The 26,893-nt window shown below is 46.6% G+C and overlaps 1 protein-coding gene across 3 annotated transcripts in view; it reads right to left on the bottom strand.

Annotated features, from left to right (window-relative positions):
• Nucleotides 1-9,838: 9,838 nt before the first annotated feature.
• Nucleotides 9,839-26,893, bottom strand: part of plcb3 (phospholipase C, beta 3 (phosphatidylinositol-specific)) — a 28,940-nt gene continuing 11,885 nt past the window's right edge. The window contains exons 1-31 of one of the 3 annotated variants that reach the window (XM_066719012.1): nt 24,170-24,848; nt 21,899-21,967; nt 21,381-21,617; nt 21,071-21,150; nt 20,877-20,930; nt 20,710-20,782; nt 19,770-19,870; nt 19,325-19,491; nt 19,040-19,186; nt 17,903-18,060; nt 17,622-17,704; nt 17,362-17,446; nt 17,065-17,236; nt 16,891-16,961; nt 16,655-16,751; nt 16,461-16,545; nt 16,215-16,339; nt 15,980-16,134; nt 15,684-15,845; nt 15,416-15,515; nt 15,167-15,271; nt 14,891-14,982; nt 14,498-14,651; nt 14,362-14,406; nt 14,019-14,238; nt 13,721-13,889; nt 13,530-13,606; nt 13,354-13,443; nt 13,188-13,245; nt 12,919-13,005; nt 9,839-12,777 (exon numbers count right to left, since the gene is read on the bottom strand). In XM_066719012.1, coding sequence (XP_066575109.1) covers nt 12,484-12,777; nt 12,919-13,005; nt 13,188-13,245; nt 13,354-13,443; nt 13,530-13,606; nt 13,721-13,889; nt 14,019-14,238; nt 14,362-14,406; nt 14,498-14,651; nt 14,891-14,982; nt 15,167-15,271; nt 15,416-15,515; nt 15,684-15,845; nt 15,980-16,134; nt 16,215-16,339; nt 16,461-16,545; nt 16,655-16,751; nt 16,891-16,961; nt 17,065-17,236; nt 17,362-17,446; nt 17,622-17,704; nt 17,903-18,060; nt 19,040-19,186; nt 19,325-19,491; nt 19,770-19,870; nt 20,710-20,782; nt 20,877-20,930; nt 21,071-21,150; nt 21,381-21,599 — 3,525 coding nt within the window. In that variant the 5' untranslated portion in view covers nt 21,600-21,617; nt 21,899-21,967; nt 24,170-24,848 and the 3' untranslated portion in view covers nt 9,839-12,483. Of the gene's footprint in view, nt 12,778-12,918; nt 13,006-13,187; nt 13,246-13,353; nt 13,444-13,529; nt 13,607-13,720; nt 13,890-14,018; nt 14,239-14,361; nt 14,407-14,497; nt 14,652-14,890; nt 14,983-15,166; nt 15,272-15,415; nt 15,516-15,683; nt 15,846-15,979; nt 16,135-16,214; nt 16,340-16,460; nt 16,546-16,654; nt 16,752-16,890; nt 16,962-17,064; nt 17,237-17,361; nt 17,447-17,621; nt 17,705-17,902; nt 18,061-19,039; nt 19,187-19,324; nt 19,492-19,769; nt 19,871-20,709; nt 20,783-20,876; nt 20,931-21,070; nt 21,151-21,380; nt 21,618-21,898; nt 21,968-23,880; nt 24,082-24,169; nt 24,849-26,893 lie in introns of those variants that run through there. The other 2 variants (XM_066719011.1, XM_066719010.1) reach the window with 2 other exon arrangements.

The raw sequence follows: 26,893 nt of genomic DNA on the forward strand, positions 1-26,893 counted from the left end.
TGTTGTTTAAACCACGCATTTTGGGTCTTTTATTTTGAATTATTATACACTGAGATCCCCAAGCCTGAGTCCTCTTCCACTGAGCAACGGGCAATACAGTGATTTCACCTGTCAGTGGGCAGACAACAAGAGGACAGAACAGGGAAGGGAGAAAGGGAAAGAGTGATGGAAGAGAGAGAGAGAGAGAGAAAGAGAGAGAATATGGTATTTAAACAGAGAGTTAGGGTTTACACACTGTACTGCCTAACTTGACACTGCTGTATATTAACACTGCACTGGGAGAGAGGAGAGAGAGAGAGGGAGGAAGAGAGAGAGAGAGAGAGAGAGAGCTGTGTGATTCCCTTGTTGATAAAGAGCTCAAGCAACCATGACATTACCATTAGGGGGAAGAAATAAACAAATATATATAATTTCTAAAGAAAAGAAAGAAAAATATATATATCTCCTGAGGGAGAGAGGATCTTGTTGATATTATTCTGCATGAGGAAGCGAGAAAAACAAGCGATTGCAGAGTAGTGGTGCTGAATGAGAAGAGATACACTGACTGACTGAAAAACACTGCCTGACTGATAGACTGATAACTGACTGATTGACACACTGACTAACTGATAGACTGATTGACACACTGTCTAACTGATAGACTGATAACTGACTGACTTACACACTCTACTGTAATATGTAATATATTGTATGTCACATTGATAAAATCTGAAGCAATTTGTCAATTGAAAAATAATAACCTAACCCCCACTTCATAACAAATAAATCAATAAATCCCAGCGAGGGCTTGCGAGGGGCATGTTACACCACAGGACACGTGATCTGAAGTCTTCCAGCACTAGCTACATCACGAGTGTGCGCAGATGACGTCAGCCCCACAGGTGTGCAGAACTTGCAGGTAAGCTTTGGTCAGTGGCGCTTCCCTTGTTTCATTATTTAGTTATACAGCCTTATCCCATGCACAATCGTCTCTGCATTTATGGCATACTGGGTTATAATTATTACAGTTTTTAACCTGTTAGTTTGTTCATGTAAACAACGGAACGTGCTGTCAACACGCGCCTTCGCCTTAATTTACCAATTACCCAATTAACCACCACCGCCATTATTTAAATTAACATAACTATGCTGACGCGTGTGGTCATTGACATCACAGTAAGCTGCCCAATTTCGTTTTCATTCCGGCAAATTCGTTGGGTCCTTTCAGCATCCGGACTGGAACCACCTGCATCCCGGCGGAGAGCCTGGAAATCGATGTTTTATATTGATGGCGACGCTGGTGTTTGATGTGTAAGATAAAGATAATTTGAATGGCTTATGATTGGGAGATTAGGCCAACAGTCCCACATCCTAAAAGAAACCATTAGGCACTAAGGAAAGAAAAACAAAAACTCATATAAAATGGCAGATTGTTCTAGGAAAATAAATCTCTGGCAGTGCACGGCTTATGGCCCAGACCTAATGGTTGCCTTATAACTCTGTAATACAGTATAAAGAAGATCAGAAAGTTCTTAAACGGGAGCTGCTGGCTGTGCTCTTCCGTAGAAGGGATAGTCTTGATCAGTTCTGAGCTTTTAATGGGAATGAGTGATAATTCATTGACAAAACTCTGGATTCCCGCCCCTTATGATGTGTCCAGCCAGGTGTGAGGCGGGCTTTGCAGGGACGGCAGTTAGAGACGCAACGGCTGTGTTGGGGGCAAGAGGAGGGCAACCGTTGTGGACGTCTAGCTACAGGTACGGACTGCGCTACACAGCGTGCATAAATGCCAGTGTGGTGCTGTGACCTCTGAAGTGTATAGAGGCATCTAGTATGTCTCGTATTGAAAAAAGGCAATGTGAAGTTTCCTGAGGGAATGCACACTCGAAAGTTCCCCCGAGTGTTCAAGAACCCAAGGCAGACGGGAATAATTCAATAAAAAGGATGAAATAGTTTGCCGAGGGTTGATGTTTTGGGATATCTCCGTGCGGCTGCGTCAGTTTAATATAAACCCCCGATCGAGCGTGCATAAGCCAGTTAGTCAAAGCGCGTTATTTTGGCGTTGCTCTTAAATTTAGACGTGTATTTAGGATGAAAAGGGATTAATAGAGAGAGAGAGAGAGAGAGATGCATTCGGGACCGGGGAGACGGAGCGGCTGTGCAGTGCTAAGAGGATTGAGAGAGAGAGAGAGAGAGAGAGAGAGAGAGAGAGAGAGAGAGAGAGAGAGAGAGAGAGAGGTTTAAGAGCCTCTCTGGCAAAAACGAGTTGTGTAACACCGAGTGTAAACATGATTTATCATATCCGCACCATCTTAGTTATTTATTTGTTGTAGTTTTATAATTATATAATGGATTTACTATTGGTTATTTATTTATTTTCAGCAGTGTATTTATCGCTGTTTGCTTTTGCAGTACTTTTTTGTAGTGCATATATTATTTCTATGATGATGATGATGATGATGATGATGATGATGGCTGTTTTAATAGCTCGCGCTCTTGTCTCGTGTTTCGCAAAGACCGGAGCTGCGCGCGCGTGTCAGAGTGATGACAGGGGATCAGGGACAATAAAACGGGATTTTCTATTGCATTGTGATTGCATTTCACTCCATTTATTTATATAATGCCTCTTTATGTACTTAGTCTATGTTTTTGTCCTGGGGATATGTATTGAAGTTTTGTGATGATGTATTTATATTTTGAAAGATGTATTTTTCTTAGGTCCAGCCCAGTCCAGTCCCTGTGTTCAGTTAAGGAGATCTTGACAAACTCCCTGATGTTTAGGTCACAGCCTTGTACAACATAGTTTCCAACCCTGGTCCTGTAGGGCCCCCTACCCTGCTGGTTTTTGTTCCAGCTGAGCTCTCAATTACTTAATTGAACCTTAATTGAAGTAACAATTTGCTTAGATTTTAATTTTTAAATTGTATAATAATAAGAGTTGGTTCTCGAATACGTTTTGTTTTATAAATTCTATACTTAACTTAAACCCCCTACTGTTTAAAACAATTAAAAGGCTCTGATTTAGGCCAGTATTAGTTCAATTAATGGTACGATTAAGTCATTGAGAGATCGGTTGGAACAAAAACCTGCAGGGTAGGGGCTCCTCCAGTGGTTGAGAACCACTGCTGTACACAACACTATATACACTCTCTCTCTCATACACATTCACACACACATGCACCCAATTATACATGCACTCATACACACACACATTCACACACTCGCACACACAATTATACACACTCAGGCACACAATTGTACATGCACACACACACAATTATACACACACATTTTCTCATGCACACACCTTTAAAGAAACACCATATTTCACAGTTTATGTCTACCCCCTTCTCTCCTTCCTTGCTGGAGCAGAACTAAGAAAAAGTATGTTTTTGAGAGAGAATTAAACCACTCAAATAAACAGTGCACTTATTCTGGGGGACTTTTCAGTGCATCTTAATACATCCAGTTGATGGCGTTTGCATCATAATAGATGATGTAAAGACTCTCTCTCATATAAGCCTCTTTTCTCTCCCTCCAATTGCAGCTAGTTAAGTCTCTGCTAAATCCAGGGCGATTGCATACATCCTGGTGACGCTTGATATTTATTTCTATTTCTATTTGTTTTGATTTATTTATTTATTTGTTGAATTTATTACTCTGTCCGTCTCTTTGCTCGGCAGCTTGTTCGTTTCCTCTCTTGGCACACAGCGGGAGGGAGGGAGAGGGAGAGAGGGAGGGAGGAAGGAATGAGCTTTGCTGATCTGTGGGTTTTGTAAGCACTGTGTCAGCAGGACTTGACAGCCCAGTTGGAGACTGTATGTCTCTGTCTCTCTGTCTCTCTCTCTCTCTCTCTCTCTTTCTCTGTGTCTGTCTCTCTGTGTGTCTGACACTGTCTTCTATCTCTCTCTCCCCCTCTCTTTGTCAGACTGTCAATATCAGTCTTTTTGTCTGTCTGTCAATCTCTGTCTTTATCAGTCTCTCTCTGTCAGTTTTTGTATAGCTCTCTTTCAGTCACCCCGTGTTTGTCTCTTTGTCTGTCTCTTTTATTTGGTGATGGTCGGGGTGGGGGGGAGGTGGTTACACCAAAAAAACTATATTCATTAATGTATATATTTATCTTCCCTTTTCTTCATTTGTAAAATAAAGGTACTTACAAGTCTCTCACCTGCTCGCTGCTTCTCTGCATATGTCTGTGTCTCTCCCTGTCTCTTTCCGTCTTTTTTCTTGTTTCTTCTCCCTTTCTCTAGTCCCCCTCTTGCCATTCTGAGGCATATATTGTTGAAAGCAACTTTATTTATTATAATTGTATAGCAGTGTGGAGAACAGGTTAGGACTCTGGAGCGGAGAGTTGTCGGTTCAGTCCCAGGTGGGGGACCCTGCTGTTGTACACTTGACCAAGGCACTGTACCTAGATTGCTCTAGTAAACCCCAGCTGGGTAAATGGGTAATTGTATGTAAATATAATGTGATATATTGTAACAATTGTTAGTCACCCTGGATAAGGGTGTCTCTTAAGAACAATATAATTATTGTTTTGCTGTGCTCTTGGTCTTTGGCCCTCACTATAATAATTTTTGAACACATTTATTTTGGTAGTTGTTTGTAAGTACTTCTATTTACTATTGTTTTTGTTTTTGTAATGCTTTTTTATGTATTAATTATTAGTATTATTATTGGTATTATCATTATCTTCATCGTGGGCTGTCTTTGTAGTTATTGTGTTATTCGTTCATTTTTGTAACCATCCCAGTTGGACACGGTAGAGAGAAGCGTCGCTGGGGGAGGCCATGTATGCAGAGAGGGTGCTGGAGCGCTACGCTGCCGGTGTACGTACCAGCCTCCCCCAGCACTCCCATGCCACAGGACGCCCAATTAACCACACTCCAGCTAGCAGCGCCTAACGAGCGCATGCAGGAAGTCAGACATTGTGTGTGAGCGTGAAATTTGAACAGGGCCGTTAATTGCCTCTGCGGTTCTTAAACAAACCGACCGGGTGCATCAAACACCCCAATAGGGACAAGGTTGGGAGAACCCAGAGATAGGCAAGGACGGAAGAGATCAATCATATTTATCATTATAAAGATATTGGTAATGATAGTGATATTGATCGTTCACACCTATTGATATTGATAATAATGCTTGTGACGGTTGTAATGAGTCATATTGATAATGATTATCTCTTCCTCCTGTAAGAAATCCAATGTGTAAGGAATCCACAGGACCACATTGAACCAATACATTTTTATTAGATAGTGATACTAAAATAATTGAGGGAAACAGGTGACAGAGATATGGAGGATCCCAGGACTCCGCGAAGGACAGAGCCCCGAGAAAAATAGGTGCGGTCACTTACAGATTGAGACCTCGAACCCGAACAAAGACAAAGTCCATATATGTGAATAATTGGAAGAATCAATGAACATGCATTAAATGTGGATTAATATGCACTTCTAATAGCTTATATTGGTTACCGAATAATCAACAGTATAGCTAATGAGTAAATAGGAGTCAAATCCTTTGGTACAATTCCACCACTTTTGTGACCTTGTGGTCGACTCTCAGAAACAACAGGAAGGTTTGTCCTCAATGTAACCATGTTTACCTCATCCCCTGAAAATATTGAGGCAAGGGACATGAATGTTGTGAGAGCTGAGTATCCCAGCATATACCAGGCTCTCGCTTCAAAGACTTCAGCCATGTTCTCCTTGCTTGTTCTCCGTGAAACATTTTGTGATGCCTGAAGATTGATCTAGCTAATAAACAAAAGAAAGTTATTTAGAGCTGGACTGTTCATTCAGAGATCATGGCCTTTTCGGTCTTATTTTTTCCCTATTATTGGTTCTTTACATTTGCATCTAAACTCTATCTGTCTATATATATGTTGATATCTATATACAGTGAGGGAAAAAAGTATTTGATCCCCTGCTGATTTTGAACGTTTGCCCACTGACAAAGAAATGATCAGTCTATAATTTTAATGGTAGGTGTATTTTAACAGTGAGAGACAGGATAACAACAAAAAAAATCCAGAAAAACGCATTTCAAAAAAGTTATAAATTGATTTGCATGTTAATGAGGGAAATAAGTATTTGATCCCTTCGACTTAGTACTTGGTGGCAAAACCCTTGTTGGCAATCACAGAGGTCAGACGTTTCTTGTAGTTGGCCACCAGGTTTGCACACATCTCAGGAGGGATTTTGTCCCACTCCTCTTTGCAGATCCTCTCCAAGTCATGAAGGTTTCGAGGCTGACGTTTGACAACTCGAACCTTCAGCCCCCTCCACAGATTTTCTATGGGATTAAGGTCTGGAGACTGGCTAGGCCACTCCAGGACCTTAATGTGCTTCTTCTTGAGCCACTCCTTTGTTGCCTTGGCTGTGTGTTTTGGGTCATTGTCATGCTGGAATACCCATCCACGACCCATTTTCAATGCCCTGGCTGAGGGAAGGAGGTTCTCACCCAAGATTTGACGGTACATGGCCCCGTCCATCGTCCCTTTGATGCGGTGCAGTTGTCCTGTCCCCTTAGCAGAAAAACACCCCCAAAGCATAATGTTTCCACCTCCATGTTTGACGGTGGGGATGGTGTTCTTGGGGCATTCCTCCTCCTCCAAACACGGCGAGTTGAGTTGATGCCAAAGAGCTCGATTTTGGTCTCATCTGACCACAACACTTTCACCCAGTTCTCCTCTGAATCATTCAGATGTTGGCAAACTTCAGACGGGCCTGTACATGTACTTTCTTGAGCAGGGGGGCCTTGCGGGCGCTGCAGGATTTCAGTCCTTCACGGCGTAGTGTGTTACCAATTGTTTTCTTGGTGACTATGGTCCCAGCTGCCTTGAGATCATTAACAAGACCCTCCCGTGTAGTTCTGGGCTGATTCCTCACCGTTCTCATGATCATTGAAACTCCACGAGGTGAGATCTTGCATGGAGCCCCAGACCGAGGGAGACTGACAGTTATTTTGTGTTTCTTCCAATTGCGAATAATCGCACCAACTGTTGTCACCTTCTCACCAAGCTGCTTGGCGATGGTCTTGTAGCCCATTCCAGCCTTGTGTAGGTCTACAATCTTGTCCCTGACATCCTTGGACAGCTCTTTGGTCTTGGCCATGGTGGACAGTTTGGAATCTGATTGATTGATTGCTTCTGTGGACAGGTGTCTTTTATACAGGTAATGAGCTGAGATTAGGAGCATTCCCTTTAAGAGAGTGCTCCTAATCTCAGCTCGTTACCTGTATAAAAGACACCTGGGAGCCAGAAATCTTGCTGATTGATAGGGGATCAAATACTTATTTCCCTCATTAACATGCAAATCAATTTATAACTTTTTTGAAATGTGTTTTTCTGGATTTCACTGTTATAATACACCTACCATTACAATTATAGACTGATAATTTCTTTGTCAGTGGGCAAACGTACAAAATCAGCAGGGGATCAAATACTTTTTTCCCTCACTGTATATATATATATATATATATATATATATATATATATATTTTTTTTTCCTCTATACACTCACCTAAAGGATTATTAGGAACACCTGTTCAATTTCTCATTAATGCAATTATCTAACCAACCAATCGCATGGCAGTTGCTTCAATGCATTTAGGGGTGTGGTCCTGGTCAAGACAATCTCCTGAACTCCAAACTGAATGTCTGAATGGGAAAGAAAGGTGATTTAAGCAATTTTGAGCGTGGCATGGTTGTTGGTGCCAGACGGGCCGGTCTGAGTATTTCACAATCTGCTCAGTTACTGGGATTTTCACGCACAACCATTTCTAGGGTTTACAAAGAATGGTGTGAAAAGGGAAAAACATCCAGTATGCGGCAGTCCTGTGGGCGAAAATGCCTTGTTGATGCTAGAGGTCAGAGGAGAATGGGCCGACTGATTCAAGCTGATAGAAGAGCAACTTTGACTGAAATAACCACTCGTTACAACCGAGGTATGCAGCAAAGCATTTGTGAAGCAACAACACGTACAACCTTGAGGCGGATGGGCTACAACAGCAGAAGACCCCACCGGGTACCACAGTATTGTACTGCAGGAAGTAGCAGGAACGTGCGGGGGGTGGGGCGAGCCACTGCCCCTTTTCATTCCCCTGCCCTTTTTTTCTGAAGTGCCCCATTTGTCCCAATTGCCCCTCCCCTGATACGTGCTGTGATCCATAACTGGGATCAGGCACTGCCCCTCCTTATTGCTATTATAATGGTGAGAAAAAGGCAATAAACAAAGGCAGACAGACAGACCATTATAACCCTTAAAAGTGTAGGTCTTTCCTTTAGAGAAATTTAAAGAAAGCCAAGGTCAGTGAGTACAGTTTCCTACATCCTCAAAAGGCACTTGGAAACTGGAGGAAACTCTGACAGGAAGGTCTGGCAGACCCAAAGCCACAACAGAATCAGAAGACAGGTTTCTGAGAGTCAATAGCTTGCATGATAGGCGGCTCACAGGACAACAGCTTCAAGCACAGATTAACAGTGGTCAAAGTAAGCAAGTCTCAGTTTCAACTGTGAAGAGATGACCTTGAGCTGCAGGTTGAGTGGCAGTAAGAAAGCCATTGCTAAGATGGCAAAATAAGAAAAAGAGGCTTGCCTGCGCCATGAAGCACCGCCAGTGGACTAGAAGAAGGTCTTATAGACCGATTAATCTAAACTTGAAATCTTCGGTTCATCACGCAGGGTTTTTGTACGCCGTTGAGTAGGTGAAAGGATGGTTCCTCAGTGTGTTACACCAACTGTCAACCATTGAGGTGGTGATGGTCTGGGGCTCTTTTGCTGCATCCAGAGTTGGCGACTTGCACAGAGTGAGTGGCAGCCAGAACCAAAACGGCTACCACAGCATTTTGCAGTGCCATGCAATACCCTTTGGTATAGGCCTAGTTGGTCAGGGGTTCATCCTACAGCAAGATAATGACCCAAAACATACTTCCAGGCTATATCAGAACTACCTTAAAAGAAAAGAACAAGATAGTAGGCTTCAAATCATGGAATGGCCAGCACATTCAGACTTAAACCCCATTGAGCTGGTTTGGGATGAACTGGACAGAAGGGTGAAAGCAAAGCAACCTACAAGTGCAACACATCTGTGGGAACTTCTTCAACAGTGTTGGGAAGAGCTTTCCAAACAATAGAAATTATTTCCATTGTAGAAAGAATGCCACAAGTGTGTTCGGCTGTTATATCTCCAAAAGGTGGCTACTTTGAGGAGTCAAAAATTTAGATTACATTTTGTTAAACAAAATGATTCCATGATTCCAATTGTTTATTTGTTCTATGCTTTAATTTCAGAGTACACTGAGACATTTAACTGCATACATTTCAATAAACCTGGAAAAATGGAGGTGGGGAACTTTTGACCGGTAGTGTATATCATTCTAGAGGGATATAGATATACAGAGGCATAGGTCAAGATAGATATGTATAGATAAACAATGTATATATAGGGTCTGGAAAGCACTTCAATAATAATGTGGCTACACTACTAAACAGGAGTGCAATGTGCAGTACTGGACAGGAGGACAGGAATAATACTGTGACACAGGAGGTCAAACAAAATACTTGGGACACGGGAGGACAGGCATAATACACCTCCATGAAGTTGATTCCTTATTTCTTATATTTTTCCATGTTAATCAAAACTAATTTCTTGTTACCGTTTTCAATAATGTTTACTTATTTTTTATTTCAGATTTGTGGTTTTCCAAAAATAAGTAAAATACTGGGGGCCATGGGGAACAAGACGGGGACACATGAGGACAGAAATAATACTTGGGACAGAGGGACAGGAACAAGGGGGAGGAGGAGGAGGCAGCAGAGGGGAAGAGACAGCATTGACACTAACCCTGGATACGGTCATTCCCCTCCAAAAAATATGTTCTTTATTGCATTTACAATGTTCATCGTGAGATTATTCAGCAAGACGACGAAGAGGAAATAAAATGTTAAAAAATAATAAAATATTAATAATAATTACATACATCGAGAAGAATTCCCTTTCATCTTGAGCTCGTGGATAATGTGGGGATATCAGAGTTGGACGGGTCCAGCACTCTGCCCACACACACACGAACACACAAACACACACACACACACAAACACTCTCTCTCTCTCTCACTGATCTAAAGACTTAAATTAAACCATCTCAATTATCACTCCAGCATCACTTAAAGCAGGGGGTGTCAGACTCCAGTCCTGGGGGGCCGCAGTGTCTGCTGGTTTTTGCTTCAACAGGAGATCCCAATTACTCAACCCAAATACCCAATTACTTAATGAATGGGGTTATTTAAAACTGTCAGATTTTATTTTGATAGCCCATGCCGTACAACGTGTCAATTACCCACAATGTCAAACCCTGCAGGACATTTTGGGGTCTTGAGAAGTTAATTGTTTAATTAGATCAATGAAGGGGGCAGGAGGGCTGTAACAGAAACTCAGCAGACACTGTGCCCCCCAGGACCGGAGGCTGACCCTCACCCCAACCTAAAGGCTCTACGACAACAGCAGACAGGAGCGGAGAGGGTAGATGGGAGGGATAGAGTGGATAGGGACCTGGACTAGCTGTGATAGGGGGTAGATGGGAGGGGTGGGATCATTCAGAAACCCCTTGCATCCTATGTCTCAAATACCCTTCCCAGTTCCCCATGAAATCCTGTCTAAGCAGCTGCATTGTGGGTGATGTCAGTATAGTCCCAAATGAAGTGTTCTCACACAGTTTACCAGCTTACACAAAAAAAACAACAACCACCAGACATTCATACCATCAGCCAGGACTCCCGAGTATCTAGCAGAGCTGTACCTAAGCGTATCAACAAGCAGGCTGTACAGCGAGCACAGCGTAACGTACCGTGTGCGTCTGTGCGTGTGAGGGGAACGCTAAGTACATTAAAAGTGCAATAATTTAAAGATCAATTAATATCTATATCTACTATATATATCTATCTATCTACTATATATATATATATATATATATATATATATATATATATATATATATATATATATATATATATATATATATATATACACATACACACACACACGTAAATATACATATATATCTTGATATAAAAGTGAGGGTGTGTTTAGAAGCTAATAAAAGAAAATGTTTGTAAAAAGTATGCATTAAAATATTATTTTTCTCAACGAAGCAGGAAAATATTCCCTTTTAGTTTCTTGAAAAATCTTTTTGTAAAATAATAATTGCAAACTACGTCAAAAACTGTTCCCACCCCGTTTACAAAATAAAATAAAAATGGGCAACAACAGTTAAAAAATGACAAGACATTATTTCTCCACCAGACGATGATATCACATCATCCCCCTTTTCCGTCCCTCCCCCACCACCTTTCAACCCACTCGTAGAGTCAGTAGCAGAACGTTCGAACCACAAAATAAAAGACAAACCATCATTACAAACCCAAAGACAATCAAAACCAGAGTTAACAAACCTACCCTCCCCCCCAACACGCATAACAAATTGAAAAAAAAAGCCCATTCCAATCAATAATTTAAAAAAACTCTGTCGCACTTGGCCAAGTTTACAACCCCCCCCCCCCCTCGCTCCTTCTCCCCTGAGTTTATACTGCTGTCCTCATAGCATCTGAAGCCAGGTCTCTAAAATCCATTTGCTTGTTGTGCATTCAGGACAATTTCAGGAGCGCCCAGTGTGTCTCGACCAATCACAGCGGTGCTCATTCCCTCGCTTGCTCGTGCTCTCAAATTACAATTCAAATGTAAAATTGTATTATAAATCACTCTCTCTCTGGCCCTCCAATCCCAAGTGCTTGTTTCTAAAGTAATGTCTCCCTCTGGTGGCTGCATTTTAGGTACTGCAAACATGCCAATGTAAATTAAAACCATTCCAGCTCAGAGTACATCACCACCATGACGATGTTCTTGGGCTCATTCTCTCCAGGACTCTCTCACACACACACACACACACACACACACACACACACACACACACACTTCAGTGTCAACACGCCAACACCTGGCCAACATCACAAGAGTCATCAAAACGTCTTTGATGCAATTGTCTATGTGCCCCTTAAACAGTGCAGTAATCTGTAGTATCCATAGATATCCACACTCACAATATATAGGCTTGTGCCGGGGGAAAGCATTACCAATTTAAACTGTGCTGTGGGAGGCCTGGGAAGGTTAGCAGAGAACAGACACAGATGCTGCACAAAACCAAACAAAAACAAAGAATAAAATAATAACCAAAAAGGCAGCATAGAGATTAAAAACAATCATAAAATCCGGGACAGTTAAAAAAATGCCATGAAAAGGAAGAAGTATTTTTTGTCTTTAACAATACCATTAAAAAAATAAAAAATTAAATTAAAATTAAAATTACAATTAAAATGTTTAAAAAGCTGGAGAGACCACGGGGGGAGAGAGAGAGGGGGCGGCCCCTCGGCTTCTCGTCCAATGAGGTTGTCATCGGTGTGTCTGTCGGTGTATGTGGGTGGAGGGGGCGTGGCCATAGTGCACCAGTGCTAGACAGCATTAAGCTCCGCCTCCGACATGACGGGCGTTCCGGAGGAAGAGGAGTCGGCCAGGGAGGCGTTGCTATTGTCCAGGCTCCGCCCTCCCAGCCAGCTCCGGTCGGGGGAAGAGATGGGAGGCGTGCCGGGATTGGACGGTGGTCCAGAGCCGGAGCTGTCGTAGGCGGACAAGCTGAAGAGCTCCTTCTTGCCGTCCGACTCTAGCTGGGTCTGCAGGAACTTGCGGACTTCCTCGGGTAGTTGCTGCTTCTCCAGCTCCAGCTGCTCCTCCAGTCGACACTGATGCTGTGGGGGAACAGGATGATTACAGATACGGTAATCTGAGAGGGACAAGGGAGAGAGGGGGCAGAAGGGGAGAAAAGGAGAAGGGGAAGAGAGAGAGGGAGGGAGAAGGGCAAAGAGATATACACACACACACACACTTACCAGGGGCAGTTCCTTGTAGATGAGCTGCAGGATTTCCGAGTGCTGCGTCTCCAGCCTCTGACGTCTCGCCTGCTGGGCCTCATCCAGCTGCGACAGACACACAGACTGTACTGCACCATACTGCACTCTATTGTGTTGTACTGCACTCTTATCCTGTACCGGGCTGTGTTGTGTGATTTATACCACTGTCCTTCAGCTCCCGGTCACACCCCACATCGCAGTGTCCGCCTGCTGTGCAGTCCGTCAGCGTGCCGGTGTGCGGTACTCACCCTGCGGATCAGCGCCACGGAATCAGAGATGTGCTTCCTGTTGATCTCCTCAAGCTCCCTGTGGGCAGAGAAACAAGTATCAGGAACAGGGCCACAGTGGAGTAACAGCAGCAGCAGCAATAGCAGTAGTGCAGTAGTGGCAGTGTAGTAGTGCAGTAGTACTCACGCCTCAGCCCGCACTCGGCCATGACTGCGGGCCTCCGTGATGCTGTTGTGTCGTTTGCGATCCAGGATCATCTTCAGCTCCTTCTTCTCCCTGAGAGAGACAGGACAATTGCACTGGTCATTTTCACTGGGGTCACTCACTCTCTCCATCTCAATGAATAAGAGGCTCAGTCTTACTTCACACAGATTTCCTTCAGCTTTTTGTTCTGAGCAGTTTGACTCTCCTGCGCCATGTCCTTCAGCTTCCGGTACCTCTGCAACACAAGCACACACACTGAGACACAGAGACTCACACACACACACACAGACCAACACACGCACTGTGTGACACGCATGACTGACTTCAGAAAACACTCTCCCCCCCTCACCTCTGTGAGCAGCTCCATTTTCCTCTGTCTCTCCAGGCTGTGTTGTGTCCTCCGCAGCTCCAGCAGCTCCACCAGCTCCACGCTCTGCAGCTGCTCCCGCTGCCGCTGCTGCTGCTCCTCCTCGCCTGACAGCTCCTGCATCTGCTTCTGCACGACCTCGGGGCCCACGCTGCAACACAGCACCGCATCAGCGCCGACACGCCCACCACGTCAAAACACAGACACACGTGTGTGTGCCGCCTGCAGACTGCAGCTCCATCACACCCTCCACCTCCCCCTCCCTGTCTCCCTCCCTCACTTCTTTTTTAGGCTGCGCTTCAGGCTCTTCTCGATCTGGCTGCGGCGGCGCAGGCTGTCGCTTTGCAGCTGGCTGCTCTTGGTTCGCTGCTGCTTGCTCAGCTGCCACAGTCTGCGCAGGTGCTTCTTGCGCAGCTCCTGCAGCTCCTTGTTGTGCTTCTTCTCCAGCTTCTGGAAGGACTTCTCCTGCCGCAGATCATCCAGCGCCTGCACCTTGATGTCTGCGCAGATGAGACGAGAGGCGGGGAGATGCAGAGAGAGAGAGTATTGGGGGTGAAAGAAGGTGAGAGAGGGAGAGGGGGTGATAGAAGAGAGGGAGAGAGACGCAGAGTAAAAGGTCTTACCTGCTAACACAGTGGCAATCAGATCCTCTTTCTGCTCTTTCAGTGCTGTAGAAACAGACAGTCAGTCACTGCAGCATTAACACAGTAATTGAGAAAGAGAGAAAGAGAGAGAGAGAGAGTGCGCGCGAGTGTGTACCTATGCTGGGAGGCGGGGCGTCTCTGGGAGGAGTGTCAGCAGGGGGTGCTGGTGGGCCCTGCCACACCAGACTGACCTTCCTGTCCAAGGGGGGACAGATCGGCTCCGTCTGCTCGCTGCTCCGCCGGTCCTCACGCACCTGCACTGGCTTCCCCTGCACAATGACCGCAACAACACGAGAGTAGCATCACGCAACCAGAACAACACTAACAAGACACCACCACCCTCACACCCCAGCAACGGCGAGAACAGGGTGAGGTACACAGCTCGTCCCCCTACTCGCTGCGACAGCACCACTACGCAACCAGGCAACTGGGTTACACAACAGGACCACACTGACACCAAGACAACACAGCCAACACACACCACACAGCCACGAGATGGAGCACTGACCTCGCTGCCCTGTATGAGCACGGCCAGCTGTGTCTCTCGCTGGTCCAGCGTGCTGATATGCCAGATGGGGTTCGTCAGGGCGTCCGCGTACTCTACAACCACACAAAACACACAATACAATGTACTACACACAACAACCCTGTGCAGTGCGTAGCCTGGAGCTCACGGGGGATGCAGTCTGGGCCGCAGTGAACACCAGCAACAACACAGTGACACACACCACCACTACACAGCAACACACCACACACAACCCCACCCACACCCAGCTGTACAGACCCTGGTGCTCGTTGGGGATGTAGTCCTGGGCCTCAGTGTACACTAGCAGAGAGGACAGCAGCAGGGGCTGGTTCAGCTCATTCTTCAGGTTGATGTAATGGTAACCTAGTAAAACAGAGTCCCTGCATTAGCATGGGTAGCGAGAGGAGGGGCAAAGGGGGCAGGGAATGGGACAGAGGGGGCACAACAACAAAAGCAACAGCAACAGCAACAGCAACAGCAACAGCAACAACGCAGGCGGGTCAGTACCGGGCCGGATGGCTCCCACAGGCAGGATCCGGTGGCCGATGAACTTCCCATTCTCCTCAAACACAGCAACTCGCAGGGAGGCCAGACTAGGCAGAACCACCTACAGAGAGAGAGAGAGAGAGAGAGAGAGAGTGAGCAACACCACCTAAAGTGAGAGACAGACAGAATGGAGAGAGAGAGAGAGAGAGAGAGAGAGACAGAGAGAGACAGAGAGAGACAGAGAGACAGCAAGAGATGCACAGACAGACTGCAAGGCCTCGCTCTTCACCTTATTGAAGACGTAGAGGTCCTCGTCCCACACAGGGTCCATGGAGTTGTTGTTGGACGTCTTCGTCCGGTACTTTCGCTTTGTGTCCACAGGGAGGCCAAACATGTCCACCTCCACATACACCCCCACCTTCTTATCAGTCAGAAACTGGCCTGAGATGATCTGGGAGAGGGGGAGAGAGGAGAAGGAGAGGGAGAGCGAGAAAGTTGGAGGGGGGGGGGAGAGAAGTGAGCACAAACGAAAACAAATGACAACAGCAACAATAACAATACTGACAATAGCAGCAACCAACCTACCCTGATCTTGACAGTGTTGGCCACGATGCCATCCACGATGTCCTCGGTGAAGGGGTCAAAGTGTTTGTCCATCCTGCGCATGAACTCGGGTTTGAGCAGGTAGCCACTGCGCCCGTTGTACTCAAATATACCCAGATTCAACTGCATGGGCAAGTCTGCGGGGGGGAGAGAGACTGGGTAAGTGTCTATTTGAAATATATACATTTGTCTATTTTATTCTGACTGACACACTGACCCGGTGTTTGGAAGTTGAGTGCCACCATCTGACAGCCCACATTCCAGAAGATCTGTGGCATGTAGTTGGAGGAGTCGACCCGTGTGCCCTTGGGGTAAATACGGCTCAGCTGCTTCTTATTGTACCTGAGGACAGCAGCTCAGGAACGTCACTGACATGTGGAGAGGGACACAGGCACAGAGACTGAGTGACAGAGAGAGTGGGACACAGGGGGACAAAATGGATGCGTCCAGCAGTAAAGGATACTCCACAAACTCTGTGGGCGCTCCCTTCAGTATGTCCATGCCTTTAGTCTCCACCAAGGAGGACATCTCAAAGAACTTGTTCCTCTCTGCAACACAGAGACACACTCAGAGACAGACCGACACACACACACGCACACGTTCACCAATCCTCGCTGACCCTGGGAGGCTGGAGGGCCGTAGGGGTCAGGTACTCACTGTTGGCCACCTCAAAGGACTTGAACTTGACTGGCTCGATGTAGTTCACCAGGTTGGACATCTCCTCAGTGGCATTGACCTCACTGCTGGCCGTGCCCTGGAGGGAGAGGAAGGGAGGAAAGAGTTAAAAGGGAGGCTTTGTTACAGACACTGAACTGAGTGAGAAGAAGAGGGAGGGAAAGAGCGAGACAGAGACATGAGAGAGAGACAGCAGCAGTAAAGTGAGTTGGGGGTACCTCATCAGAGGTGGGTTTTTTGGGGTCCCCCTGTTCTTCCTCCTCCTCTTCCTCTGACTCCGCCTCTCGGTCTGTAATGATCATGTGGAATCACAGTATGAAGACAATAGCACTATTGTACTATACTATACTGGACTGCACTATACTGGACTGGAGCATAATGTACGGACGCACCTGGGGGGGGCGTGGGCTGGTCCTGGACTACGGAGGTGTCGAGGGGTAGGGAGTTTTGCTCGGACACCCGGCGCCGGACGCTGACTGTACCGTGCCGGTGTTTCTTCTTGTTCTTGATCAGGATCTTACCCAGCAGCTCCTGGGGGCTGGGCAGCATCTGACCTGGTTCCAGCTGGAGAGGAGGGGGATAGAGACAGAGAGAGAGGGATGAGAGAGGGGAGAGGAGACACTCACGTCCCTGTCACTAAACCTGCTCCCACTCGCACACTTCCACTCCCACCAGCTCCTCCCACTCACAGGATATTTCTCCAGGGGCTCGATGAGAAGGGCATCCCCAAAGATAGAGCGACAGTACTCTGCCATCTTAGCCTGCTGCTTCGAGCTGAGAGAGAGAGAGAGAGAGAGAGAGGAATTAGAATAAGTGCCACACTGCAGTCCAATCCCCACAGCACGGGCCACAGTCTGGGCCCCTATAGTACAGTCCCCAAAGCGCCGGCTCCAGTCTGGCCCCTAAAGCACAGTCCCCACAGCACTGGGTTGGAGGTGGTGTAACTCACGAGTCAACGTGGTTCTCGAAGGACAGGATGACAGGGTAGGGAGACGTCTTAAATGCACTCTCTGCAATGGCCTCTATCACCTCCTGTACTCAGAGACAGAGACAGAGATAGATTATATATATATATATATATATATGAGAGAGAGAGAGAGAGATAGACTCAGAGCCACAGATACACATACAGACATTATAAAATCAGTGTTGTACTACAGTGTACATCTTTGCACTGGAATCTCCTACAGTATACTATATCATGCTGGGAGGGCAGGGGGCGGGAGGTACCTTGAAGGGAATATCCGTCGTCATAGTGAAGCCGTGAGTGATGATTGGCTCCTCGTCCTTGCCCTGCCCCTTCCAGCAGTCCAGCTCGATGCAGCGACAGCCTGTCAGCAGCACCTGTCTGTACATCTCCACTGTGGACAGTCCAGTCAGCTGACCGGCTGACCGCAGACAGGGAGAGCAAGAGGGGTTAATGTAACACACAGAAAAAGCGATGGGTGTTGTGCAGGTGTGTGAACTTGTGAGGCAGGTGTTGTACAGGTGTGTGTGTGCAGGTGTGTGAACTTGTGAGGCAGGTGTTGTACAGTTGTGTGTGTGTGTGTGTGTGTGTGTGTACTTGTGAGGCAGGTGTTGTACAGGTGTGTGTGTGTACTTGTGAGGCAGGTGTTGTACAGGTGTGTGTGTGTGTACTTGTGAGGCAGGTGTTGTACAGGTGTGTGTGTGTACTTGTGAGGCAGGTGTTGTACAGTTGTGTGTGTGTACTTGTGAGGCAGGTGTTGTACAGGGGGGTGTGTGTGTACTTGTGATGCAGGTGTAGTACAGGTGTGTGTGTGTGTGTGTGTGTACTTGTGAGGCAGGTGTTGTACAGGTGTGTGTGTGTGTGTATGTGTACTTGTGATGCACGTGTTGTACAGGTGTGTGTGTGTACACGTGTACTTGTGATGCACATGTTGTACAGGTGTGTGTGTGTGTACTTTGTGAGGCAGGTGTTGTACAGGTGTGTGTGTGTACACGTGTACTTGTGATGCACATGTTGTACAGGTGTGTGTGTGTGTACTTGTGAGGCAGGTGTTGTAGAGGTGTGTGTGTGTGTACTTGTGAGGCAGGTGTTGTACAGGTGTGTGTGTGTGTGTGTATGTGTACTTGTGATGCACGTGTTGTACAGGTGTGTGTGTGTGTACTTTTGAGGCAGGTGTTGTACAGGTGTGTGTGTGTACACGTGTACTTGTGATGCACATGTTGTACAGGTGTGTGTGTGTGTACTTGTGAGGCAGGTGTTGTACAGGTGTGTGTGTGTACACGTGTACTTGTGATGCACATGTTGTACAGGTGTGTGTGTGTGTACTTGTGAGGCAGGTGTTGTAGAGGTGTGTGTGTGTGTACTTGTGAGGCAAGTGTTGTACAGGTGTGTATGTGTACCTGTGAGGTAGGTGTTGTGGGAGGAGTTGATGAAGTAGTGGCTGAGGGGCTGGCACATGTCATCGATAATGTCCAGTCTCTCCGGGGGCACGATGCTGTTCTCCTCACCCCCCAGGTACCGGCTGAACCCCATCAGGGAGATCTGGTCTGAGCAACACAGACAGACAGGCGCACAGAAACACAGAGACAGAGGGAGACGGAGAGAGATGACAAATCTGTTCAACACCCTCTCTTTCCCTCTCCCCTCTCTGCCCTCCTCTCCCCTCTCTCCTCTCTCTCTCTCACCTCTGTCCAGCTGGCTGGAGTTGGTCTCGTATTTCTCCATGAGCTGTCGCACCTGCTCCTTCTTCAGGGGGGGGTACAGCACCTCGTTGAGCCGCGAGTCGCGCTGCTTCTTGTTGATGTAATCCGTCAGCTGGTCCAGGAACAGGAACGGCTTCCCCTTCGAGCCGCTGCCAGGTGGTACAGTCCGAGAGCGCAGGAGGGAGGGATAATGGGGGGGGGGTGGAGAGAGGACTCAGTATTCAGACTTCACTCCTGTCACCCTCTCTCACTCTATGTCTCTCTCTCAATCTCTGCATCTTTCGCTCCCTCTCTTTCAAATTCAAAACAAGCTTTATTGGCATGACAAGTTTACAGAAGTGTCGACGGAAAGCTCTCTTCCTCTCTGTCACACTCTCCGTCTCCATCACCAACCCACTCTCTCTCTTTCCCTCCCTCACTCACTCACAGTTGCACGAATATCCTCTCCAGCTCTGGGCGGAGACACAGGTTGCTGAGGAAGCAATGAAACCGCTCCAACGTGAAGTCATCCGGCTTGATTGCCTCGGCCTGGTGGGCGGAAGAGAAAGAGAGAGAGAGAGAAAGAGAGAGGGAACAGGAGAGAAAGGTGGAAGAGGGTAGAGGGAGAGAAAGAGAAATTATTTATTTAAACCCAGTGCATCAATTAACACACAAATGTGACCGGTCCTACCAAAACATTAGCCAGCGTAAGCTTGTACTGTTTAACATGAACACTTATACGTACACCAGTGGTTCCCAAGCCTGGCCCTGGAGCACCCCCTACCCTGCTGTTTTTTGTTTTTGTTTTTTTATACAGCTCCTCACCACTTTTCACCATAAAATACACAAACACACAGTCTATATGAATTTGCATTATATAAGTTGTCCTGCAGAGGGCAGCAAATAACCACTAATAATGACTCACTGAACTGTACCTGCTCAGAAAAGGTTCTTCCTAAAGTGCGGCCCTCGAAGATGTTTGGTGCGGCCCCCAAAAGCCAACCTTCAACCACCCCTTTTCTGAACCTTTACTATATTTTTACACTTGCTGTTAAAAAATTGCACATGTAATTTTGGGGGAAATAAAACAATTAAAAGTGCATAAATGTTCCCTAACAGAAATGTATAGGTATGATTTAGGACAATTCGTTTTCATCTGTGGTTCATTTCCTACTGTGGCCCATGCCATGCCATCCCATGCAACCTCCATCACCAGACATTGGGAACCCCTGGTTTAAAGGGCTGTAGAAGTGGAACCAAGCATGGCAATAGAGGGAGACGGGAAGAGGAGGAGAGTGAGAGAGCAAGACGTGGGGGGAGAGAGGATTTCTTCACCAAGGTAATAAGATCACCCAAAAGGGAGAAGGCATCTGGAGGAAACAACTCACCCGATTGGCTGACAGACCACATAGCTCCAAAGCAGTCTCCACCCTCTTTTTATCCGAGAACATCTTCAGAATACTGAGAGAGAAAGAGAGAGATGATTGCATCAATTACATTTCGATAAAGACACTCATTCACCACAATCTCACCACACACTCACTCACTCACTCACTTCTTCACTGGTATCTTGTTGTCCTGGTTCACCTGCAGTTTTAACTTGATGTACCTGAGAAACAAACACAGCACAGCTTAACTGAAAGAGAGAAACACACACAGCGACAGAGAGATAGCGAGAGAGATACAAACAGACAGACAAACAAACACATACATGCAGAGAGAGACACACAGAAACACAAAGAGACTCACACTTTGAATAGGAAGGTGTTGCGAGAGGAATTGTGGGCCAGCACGTCTGTGGCAAGTTTAAACAGCTCCTGCGTCCACAGCTCACAACAACAACGACAAGGACAACAATTATTATTGGAACCAGTGTGGTGCATAACGTGTGTCTAGGCATGTGTTTCTGTGTGTACCGTATATATGGCATATTTGTATATGTACCATGTGTCTATGTGTATAGGTTTGTGTGTGTCTGGATGAATGCATCTGTCTCCCCCCAATCTCTCAGTATGGTCAGGCCGCAGTTCCAGAGGCATCCTGCAGGAGCTGCAGTTACCTTGGCAGAGTCCTTCTCCATGGCCTGCAAGTTGAGGAAGTTGATGTTGACCAGGTCAGTGCCGTACACCACCGTCACCAGGTTCTCCGCCGACTTCTCCGCCTGCTGACCCTTGACCTCCACGGACTTGTCAGCCTGTTGATTCTTGCCCTCTGCCAACTTGTCTCCCTGTTGACCTTTGCCCTCTCCTGGCTTCTCTACTGGGGGCAACCCGAGCATATCTCTCACCTTGGGGTCCTGATAGGAGGGCGAGAGAGAGAGAGAGTGAGGGAGAACAGAGGTGTGTGTGGGGGTCTTAAATGCTGCATTCCAGAGGGCAAATTCTGACCGCATTGCAAATAAAAACAAACCCACATGCCCGCTGTGCCATAGGCAAAGACCCCATTACCACCATTATTAGTATTAATTATTATTATTATTATATATTCTCATCTAAGCCACGGAGCGCCCCTGGCTCGAGGTCGCAAAGTCACTTCCTGTGGGAAAGAGTGCATGACCTCTAACCCCTGACCTCTCACCTTTGGTAGCCTGGCATATTTTCCGGTCCTGGTGTCCCGGATTAGGCTGATATCCAGCAGCTCCACCTCCTGCACAAAACGGAGGGTGGGGGGTGGGGGGAGGGGAGAGGTTAGGAAGAATCACAACACAAAAATCACAACCGGCAATCATTACAATGGCAACCCATCAACCACAAACAAGTCTGTCTCCCCCCCCATGCCAGTAAAAAACAACCCAAACACAAAAGCAACTGAAAACAGCCACCAGGACAGCAATGGCAACGCAGACCACAACCACCCCCAGGCTGGCACCACCAGACACAGGGCACCCCCCACACTGGCAGCCCAACACCAGAATGCAACAAACACAAACTGAACACACAAACCCTCCAACAACAGCAGCCACCAAACATAGGTTCACGAAGCAAGGATACAATTATTAAGGTTATTATTGTGGTTAAACATATAAGAGTGATGATCATTGCTATTACTATATTACTATTATTGTTGTTGTTGTTATTTAACACTCACATAAAACACAGTGTATACAGTCTAGGGCTAAAATGCAATTTGACCTGGTCTAGGTGGGGGCTATTAATAGACCGTCTGAGGAGCTGGGACATTTGGGCAGCAGGGGGGGTTTACTGGGAGAGATCCAGGGAGCCGAGCTCAAAGAGCAGAGAGGGGGGGGCTGGGCAGAGACGGAGAGAGAGAACATTGGATGGAAGAAAGAGATGGGGGGATAAGAGAGAGATATAGAGACAAATAGTGAGTGAGAGAGAGAGAGAGAGGGGAGGGAGAGAGAAAGAAAGGGAAAGCGATGGAAGAGAGGGCTGGAGGGAGAGAGAGAGAGAGAGAGGAAGACAGGGAGCAGGGAGGGGTGGCGGTGACACCTGATACCCCTGTGAACGGGCTGTAGGGGGGGGCAGGGGGTGGAGTGTAACTCTCTTTCCCCATTCCTCTCCCTGCCTCCCTCCCTTTCTCTCTCTCTCTCTCTCTCTCGTGCCCCTGCCAGTCTACTCACTCCCCCTTCCCTCCCTCACGTACTCCAGCGTGGCGCGGCCTGTCAAAATGAAGGGATTAGGACACAGGGGTGATGGGGGGGGTCAGGCAACTGGATTAAGCGGAGGAGCGATGGAGACGGAGAACAACAATGACAGCATGCGTCAGGCCCAGTTAGGGGGAGAGACAGAGAGAGAGGACCAGTAACTGCCCACTGTTAAACTGCTGTGTATTCAACAATGCAGGGTGTACAGTATATGTACTCCAGGTGTGCAGTGTACACAGTATATATTTATATATCTATCCCTCTCCCCCTCCTTCCTCACTCACTCCTTCCCTCCCTCCCTCTCCCCCTCTCAATTCAATTTCAGTGCAAAGTGCTTTATTGGCATGACTCACATTAGCGAGGTTGCCAAAGCTGTGGAAACTGAGAACAACAGGGGGATACAGACCGAACAGACAAAACCCTAACACACACCCGCTCCCTCTCTCCCTCCATCTCTCCCGCTCTCCCTCCTTTACAAACACTGCTTGCTCATCTCAGTGTAAGCTCCCTGGCAGGGCCCTGGCAACAGCAAGAGTGGGGAGATTACACTCTGGGCAATATTCCTTATCAGTCCCACCGTGTGCAGGAAGATTAAAGTCACTAAATTAAAGTCACCAGGCAGGTGAAGAAATCACATCTTGGCGTGGTGGTTGGGGTTCTCTGCATTGGTCTCCGGTTCAGGCAGCGATGGAGGATTTTAACTCGCTACTGCTCACTTACTCGCGAGTTGCAAACAGCCCCCAGCCTCCTGGTGCATCTCCCCACTTCCTCCTAATGCCAAGTTACGGTCAGGGAGTCTTTGGGGGCGTTTTTGCTGCTTTGCCCATAAAAACACACCGGGGAGATTTGATGTTTGCCTTTGCATTTTATCTGCCTTTGAAGCGCCCTGGGAAACTGCTCTTATGACTACAATACAAAAATGTAGTTTTATTACTACTATTAATATTATTATTACCATTATTATTAGTACTGCGTGAAGCTAGGACTGGGAGGTCCCATACCCAAAACGTGAGCTTCCCACAGCAGCAAGGCAACCTGCAAGAAAAACACCAGCTTCTCCTGCCAGCGTCTGCCTGTCTTGCCAGTCCACTCCGCTCCTGCCTACAGCTCACTACACAGGGCTGAATCTCAGATTATATATCTTTCTGCGATGGCTGGGTAAGACACACCCCTCTGTCAAACCTCACCCCCAACCCCTCCCACATATCCATATAAAGAGGATTTATTTTGTTGTTGGTTGTCACCTAAATGCAGGGTGATGGAGCCGGTTTGTCCGGTTGTTTTGCATTCTGGGGCTCAGGTTTTTGATTTTTGTGCATGGTGTATTTAAGAGCATTTTTGGGGTGAGAATGTGTGCGTGTGGGTGAGTGTGGGCTCTGTGGTGACAGTGAGACAGTGGGTTAAACGTGTGTTGCAGTGTGAGTGTTACAGTTTGCGTGTGCGAGACTGTGTGCGAGTGTTCCAGTGTGTCAGTGTATGACAATGTGTGTATTACAGTGTGTGTGGGGTCTGTGGTGACTGAGTGTGTGTGATACAGTGAGTGTTAAAGTGTGAGTGTGTGAGTGTTACAGTTTAAGTATGAGTGTGTCTGTTTGTGAGTGTATTACAGTGTGTGAGAGTGTGTGTGTTACAGTGTGTTGGTGTGTGTGTGAGTGTGTGTTACAGTGCGATTGTTACAGTATGAGTGTAACAGTGTGTGTTACAGTGTGTGTATGCGTTACAATGTGTCTGTGTATGTGAGTGTATGTGTGTTACAGTATGAGTGGGGTCTGTGGTGAAACAGTGAAGAGGAATGGTTGCCTGGGAGAAAGCAGAACCCTGAGAGACCCAGACTGCTCACTTCCCCAACTCAGGTCACCACAGCAACCAGTCCCCGGATTCATTCCGGAATGGCCTCCGACTCACAGCCTTTAAAGGTCTCATGGTTGCCCCCGCCAACACTCTACATTCTGGCCAATTACAGCTCAGCTGCAGAATTGCAAATGACATCAAAAGGTCACACATACAGAAATGGAGGGAAGGTGATGGGGGGGGGGGGGGGGTCATAGATGGAGAACTGGAGGGAAGGAAAAGAGAGATGGAGGAGTTAGAGGAGAGGAAAAGAGATGGAGGAGAAGGAAAAGAAAAAAAAGAGATGGAGATGGAGGAGAAGTGGGGGGGGTGGGGGCAGTAATTGGAATTACCCTCAGGGTTCCAGGAAGGAGAGAAGGAAGGAATTAGGGAAGGAGGGGCCTGTGGATCCCCAGCCTTGACTAAACCCTGTGCCCCAGGGGGAGAGGGGGAAGGTGGGCAGACACTGTGACTCCACTGCCCGGGGCTACTGTGGCCTGGCCTCTGTACCTCACTTGTTATAAGATGCTCACAGGCAAATGCTACTGCTGCCACCTCTAACGCTGCTACAACCACCACTAACATCACCACTGCCACACTTTCGTGTCATGCGCTGTGTCTGTATACACTACCGTTCAAAAGTTTGGGGTCACTTAGAAATGTCCTTGTTTTCAAAAGAAAAGCACATTTTATGTCCATTAAAATAACACCAAATTGATCAGAAATACAGTGTAGACATTGTTAATGTTGTAAATGACTATTATAGCTGGAAACGGCTGATTTGTAATGGAATATCTATACATAGGCCCATTATCAGCAACTATCAGTCCTGCGGTCCAATGGCACGTTGTGTGTGCTAATCCACGTTTATCATTTTAAAAGGCTAATTGATCATTAGAAAACCCTTTTCCAATTATGTTAGCACAGCTGAAAACTGTTATGCTGATTAAAGAAGCAATAAAACTGGCCTTCTTTAGACTAGTTGAGTATCTGGAGCATCAGCAATTGTGTGTTCGATTACAGGCTCAAAATGGCCAGAAACAAATAACTTTCTTCTGAAACTCGTCAGTCTATTCTTGTTCTGAGAAATGAAGGCTATTCCATGCGAGAAATTGCCAAGAAACTGAAGATCTCTTACAACGTTGTGTACTACTCCCTTCACACAACAGCGCAAACTGGCTCTAACCAGAATAGAAAGAGGAGTGCGAGGCCCCGGTGCACAACTGAGCAAGAGGACAAATACATTAGAGTGTCTAGTTTGAGAAACAGACGTCTCAACTGGCAGCTTCATTAAATAGTCCCCGCAAAACACCAGTCTCAACATCAACAGTGAAGAGGCGACTCCGGGATGCTGGCCTTCTAGGCAGAGTTGCAAAGAAAAAGCCATATCTCAGACTGGCCAATAAAAAGAAAAGAAGATGGGCAAAAGAACACAGACACTGGACAGAGGAAGATTGGAAAAAAGTGTCATGGACAGACAAATTTAAGTTTGAGGTGTTTGGATCACAAAGAAGAACAATCGCTAGACGCAGTCCAAATGAAAAGATGCTGGAGGAGTGCTTGACACCATCTGTCAATGTGATGGTCTGGTGGTGCTTTGGTGGTGGTGAAGTTGGAGATGTGTACAGGGTAAAAGGGATATTGAAGACAGAAGGCTATCTCTCAATTTTGCAATGCCATGCCATACCCTGTGGACGGTGCTTGATTGGAATCAATTTCCTCCTACAACAGGATAATGACCCAAAGCACAGCTCCAAACTATGCAAGAACTATTTAGGGAAGAAGCAGTCAGCTGGTATTCTGTCTATAATGGAGTGGCCAGCACAGTCACTGGATCTCAACCCTATTTGAGCTGTTGTGGGAGCAGCTTGACCATACATAAGAAGTGTCCATCAAGCCAATCCAACTTGTGGGAGGTGCTTCAGGAAGCATAGGGTGAAATCTCTTCAGATTACCTCAACAAATTGACAACTAGAATGCCAAAGGTCTGCAAGGCTGTAATTGCTGCCAATGGAGGAATCTTTGATGAAAGAAAAGTTTGAAAGACACAATTATTATTTCAATTAAAAATCATTATTTCTAACCTTGGCAGTGACTATATTTCCTATTCATTTTGCTATAATTCCTGTTCAGATTCA

This window comes from Amia ocellicauda, chromosome 12, assembly GCF_036373705.1.
Source record: "Amia ocellicauda isolate fAmiCal2 chromosome 12, fAmiCal2.hap1, whole genome shotgun sequence".
NCBI lineage: Eukaryota > Metazoa > Chordata > Actinopteri > Amiiformes > Amiidae > Amia > Amia ocellicauda.